Genomic DNA, 5,045 nt, shown 5'->3' on the forward strand with positions numbered 1-5,045 from the left:
AACGGTATAGGCGCGAATTTGTTAACAACATGCGGGCTCACATCCACGATTAGGGCAAAAGAAACTTGCCAAATTTCCGGGCTGGTTCTTGATGATACCTGCGCAACGAAACACACAGAGTATGGCGATGCAAATACAACTTGCAGCTTTTCATATTTTATTTACGTTTTGATTCATAACAATGTACTTTTTGACTCAAGAAAGTCGATAAGGCGATTTGTAAAGCTGTTAAATGTCGACCGCGCGCAAACAAGTCCGCGTGATCTAGTGAGTTACTCTTTCTAGCAGCGCATCGTTCGGTCGGTCTCGTGGCAAAAAAAGAGGAAAACCAAGTTCGAATTCCAACAAACTTGGCCAATGAGACGCTTGCTTTTACGTATATGTATACGATACACACCGTGCGAGTGTAAACCGTTACACGCTTTTGCATAAACTTCATCGTCGCTGAGCGAGTCGACTATATGTACACAAGACATGCACTCTCCAAGTATTGAGACGTTCACCTTTTCCTGAGTACATTCACGTACGGTATCTACGCTTCTGTGACCCATTTGTACTTTTTCTTTTTTTTCTCCGTCTAGCGTTACCTTATCATTCGATTTTAAACTTGCGCCACCAACGTATTCGTGTTAAGCGTTTGCTTAAAATGAAGTTGATGAGCTTTAGAGAAAAATTAATTTTAATCCATTTAAAAACTTAATATTCAGATTTTTCATGGTAATAAAATAATAATGCAGTAATTTATAATGATCCTCTCAAGGATATGTAAAATATGTTTATTTTTTCGATTGCGCAATTGTAGAAAAAATGATTATAGTCATTTTCACTAAGTCAAGCTTGACAATTATTTATAAAATAAATGGTACATTAAAATAACAAATGTTTACTAATACACGGAACTATACATTGCGATTGAAGGATCAACTATACATAGCAATAAATAATTATTAATGCAAATTTAATTACTTAAAATATTTATGTAACTCTAAAAGTGAAATTCGATAAATTTTATATCGAAATTGGAGTCTTTTTATTCAAAAAACAGTTTCTCGATATGCACAGATGTCCGTTATTTAATAACCAACGTATTTGGAGTAATTATTGTAAGATTCTGCAATTATTTTTGTAACAAAAGTATCAAAACTACCGCTAGGTAAAAAATATCGCAGTATTTTTACAATATATAATACCTATGTATATTATTTAATTTATTAATGAAAAATCTAATTAATTGAATTCTAAATGCCTATTCATAGTCGTCGAATTTTATGGAATTAACACTCATGTCAATTTGGCCACCACGATAACTTCCTCTTTTCTTCTTGGTCTTTTCGTGACGGAAAGATTTACCTCGAGTGAATTTGAGATCCAAGTTTGCTTTTTCTCCCCAAGACCCTCTTGCTCCTCTCTACAAAAATGTGAATTTGTTATTAATTTCAAAAAATAGAATATTTAATTTTTTTATTAACACTATTCTTAGGTGGTCACGCTATAAAAATTATGAAAATGACGTTTGTATACTTTTGCTTACCAACTTCGACGAACTACTTAAAACAAGCATCTAGTCATCAAACACAATTTTTTTATTTTGAGGGGCTGCATCGCCGCCACCTCCAAAACTGTTTCTGCTTTTGTTGAATCCACCTCTGTTACCTCCATCATTGTCACCCCATGATTTTCTGAAGCCGTCACCACGCCCACGAAAACCACCGCTTCCTCTATCATTACCACCCCACGATTTTCTATCATTGAAACCGCCTCGACCTCCTCGGTCACCGCCACCTCCACGGCCACCTCTGAATCCACCGCGATCACCTCCGCCTCGACCTCTTCCACGGAAGCCACCGCGATCACCCCCACCGAATCCGCCTCGTCCGCGGAAACCACCTCTATCATTACCACGACCACCACCGAATCCTCCTCTACCGCGGAAACCACCTCCTTCGCGCTTTTTAAAGCTATTGTCGTGACCATTTTCATTTTCGCCATTCTCCTATAACAGAAAAAACACAAGTCAGTTGCCAATCTTTTGAATGTTTGTTGGTAATATTTGCTGTTTAGACTAATATTTCAAGGTATAAAATTTTTCATATGAATTGTTCACATCAACAATGGTGAATGCAAGGAAACGATCACGAAACTATTAGAAAACAATTATCAAATTTGTCGGCAATTGACTTGTGTTTCTTTCATTCTTGTTTCCAAGCATTTACCTTTGCTTCAAATGAGTTGTTTGCAAGAAGTGGAGAAACCTCAATTTCATCATCCTTTACTCTTCGAAAAGGTTGATTTTTAGGTGTCCTTGACTGTAACATTATTCATAATCATTTAAATATTTTAAACACAAAGTGAACAGTGTAATTCATACGAAAATAATATACATGTTTCATAAAAATGAATAAAAAGTTACCTGATCTCCATTCTGTTCGCCACCTTTCACAAAATTACTGTAGTTATTTTTTTGGAATTTTGCTGGTTTATCTTCACCTTCTTCATCATCTCTGTGTTTTCTTTTGCCTAGTTTGACTGGTGATTCTTCTTTGTTATCTTCAACTTCCATAGATTCTTTTTGAGTAGCTTTACCATTAGTCACTTTGGCAGGTTTGTTTGAAGCTTCATCATCAGAATCATCAGAGTCACTGGAGTCTTTTTTAGCTGTCGGTTTTGGAGCAACTGTTTGTTTTTTGGCTGGTGGTTCATCATCGCTGCTATCTTCAGAGTCATCTGAAGATGATGCTTGTTTCTTTGGTGCAGCCTTCACTGGAGTTTTAGCAGCAGCTTTAGGGGCTGGTTTCTCCTCATCACTGGAGTCATCCGAAGATGATTCTTGTTTTTTGGCTGCAGGCTTTACTGGAGTTTTGGCAGCTGCTGTAGCCTTTGCAGCAGCTTTAGGAGCTGGTTTCTCCTCATCGCTGGAGTCATCTGAAGATGATTCCTGCTTTTTGGCCACAGGCTTAACTGGAGTCTTTGCAGCAGCTTTAGGGGCTGGTTTTTCTTCATCGCTGGAGTCATCTGAAGATGATGATTCCTTCTTTTTGGCAGCAGGCTTTACTGGAGTTTTAGCAGCAGCTTTGGGGGCTGGTTTTTCCTCATCGCTGGAGTCATCCGAAGATGATTCTTGTTTTTTGGCTGCAGGCTTTACTGGAGTTTTGGCAGCCACTGTAACCTTTGCAGCAGCTTTAGGGGCTGGTTTTTCTTCATCGCTTGAGTCATCTGAAGATGATTCCTGCTTTTTGGCTGCAGGCTTTACTGGAGTTTTGGCAGCTGCAGCAGCCTTTGCAGCAGCTTTAGGGGCTGGTTTTTCTTCATCGCTAGAGTCATCTGAAGATGATTCCTGCTTTTTGGCCACAGGCTTAACTGGAGTCTTTGCAGCAGCTTTAGGGGCTGGTTTCTCCTCATCGCTGGAGTCATCTGAAGATGATTCCTGCTTTTTGGCCACAGGCTTTACTTGAGTCTTTGCAGCAGCTTTAGGGGCTGGCTTTTCTTCATCACTTGAATCATCAGAAGAAGATTCCTGTTTTTTGGCTGTAACTTTAACTGGGGCTTTACCATTTGTTACTGTGGACTTTTTTGGTTCTTCATCGTCACTATCTGAACTCGAATCTGAACTGTCGCTCTGCTTGGAGTTTTTTACTGCAACTTTTTTTGTAGAAGTTTTTTGGAAATGTTGGTAAACCTCTGCAATTAAAGGTGAACCTTTAGCAAGCTCACGCTGAAAGTTATAAATATATTATTAGTACATTATGTAGATGTAGGAAATTCTTCATTAAGTACTATCATACATTCATTTAAGTTTTGTAATGTTTGAAAATTTTTTATATAGTTTTATATATTAATACATAATATTATAAAGCGAATATCTTTTTTGAATATAAGATAGGAATCAATGATTGAAAAAAGCCGGCTAATAGCGGAAGATTAAGTTAACACGTGCGGTATACGCCTAACCTAAATTGACAAATTTAGATATTCACAAAAATGCAATGTCCGATTAACGTTAAGTTAATTCATACTTATTTATATAATTTTTAAATTAATATTCCAATAAATATCAAAGATTAATAAACCTAACCAAAAAGTGATATATATATATATAGGTATATATGATGTAGTACGGAACCCACGTGGGGCCATGGAATGGCGGCCACGTGCGTTTCGTTTAATCAATTATATTTCAATTTTATTAAGCAAAATAAAATATATAACATACCGCATTGAATTTCTTCTGAAATACTTTGGCCAACGATGCATCTGTTTTCAACAGATAATCGTGTACAAGGGCAGCAATGCCTGGATCTCCTTTGTTCGCCATGAGGAATGAGTTAAATGCTGTGCTGGATCAGATTGAAGAGAGCTTGATGCTACTAGGCTGGACGCTAAACAGAAAGTGGTACGGAGATCGACAACGTGTGTGGGGCTGTACTTTCGGCAGTCGGTGAACACATGCGTACATTACCCGGCGCATCTTCTTCAATGTTTCGTGACATTCTTACGGTCAACTTACCATACCGGATACAACACATGTAATTTAAAAAATTGTTTCCTAGAATTACGTTCATAAATCTTAATAAATAATTTTTATTATTAAAGTCTGAAAAATTATATACATCCATTCGCTTGTAACTACATTGAATTCTTCTAAACTTATAATCTTTTTTAGTTATCACGATGAGTCCTACAATATAATCATTTGAATTTTTGTAAGTTCACAGAGCAGTTGTAAAATATTTTTGTAAAATAATTGTAAATATTTTATGAGCAAATGCCATAAAATTTCGATGGAATTATTTTTAAGAAGAAAAAAGATTCATAAAGTTCGTTAAGTCGGTTTATTGTTGGGTAAACCTACCAGTACTCAACCACTTTACGTAGGAAAAATGCTCACTCTGTTCACTGATACAAATTATAATATAATAACGTTAAATAATTGTCTAAAAAGACTTTCTGATAGCAGAAAAGGTAACTTTTAGAATTAGTACTTACACGCAATCCAAAAAAGTTTGTAATTTTTCTAAAAAAATTTTTAAATCTAAAAAAAAATGCGA

At 36.3% G+C, this 5,045-nt stretch overlaps 1 protein-coding gene across 2 annotated transcripts; it reads right to left on the minus strand.

The window, feature by feature from the left end:
• Nucleotides 1-737: 737 nt before the first annotated feature.
• Nucleotides 738-4,401, minus strand: LOC106648975 (nucleolar and coiled-body phosphoprotein 1). Of its 2 annotated transcripts, none has more exons than XM_023460612.1 (4): nucleotides 4,211-4,401; nucleotides 2,411-3,712; nucleotides 2,214-2,306; nucleotides 738-1,408 (listed from the first exon to the last, which is right to left on the minus strand). In XM_023460612.1, exons 1-4 carry the CDS (start codon nucleotides 4,310-4,312, stop codon nucleotides 1,247-1,249), a joined length of 1,659 nt encoding a protein of 552 aa, XP_023316380.1. In that variant the 5' UTR covers nucleotides 4,313-4,401; the 3' UTR covers nucleotides 738-1,246. The 2 variants fall into 2 exon arrangements, with proteins under 2 accessions (XP_023316380.1, XP_023316379.1); XM_023460611.1 differs by lacking the exon at nucleotides 2,214-2,306 and adding an exon at nucleotides 1,532-1,993 and having other exon boundaries at nucleotides 1,385-1,408.
• Nucleotides 4,402-5,045: the final 644 nt, after the last annotated feature.

The sequence above is a fragment of the Trichogramma pretiosum genome, unplaced genomic scaffold (assembly GCF_000599845.2).
Source record: "Trichogramma pretiosum strain Unisexual culture from Peru unplaced genomic scaffold, Tpre_2.0 scaffold62, whole genome shotgun sequence".
Taxonomy (NCBI): domain Eukaryota; kingdom Metazoa; phylum Arthropoda; class Insecta; order Hymenoptera; family Trichogrammatidae; genus Trichogramma; species Trichogramma pretiosum.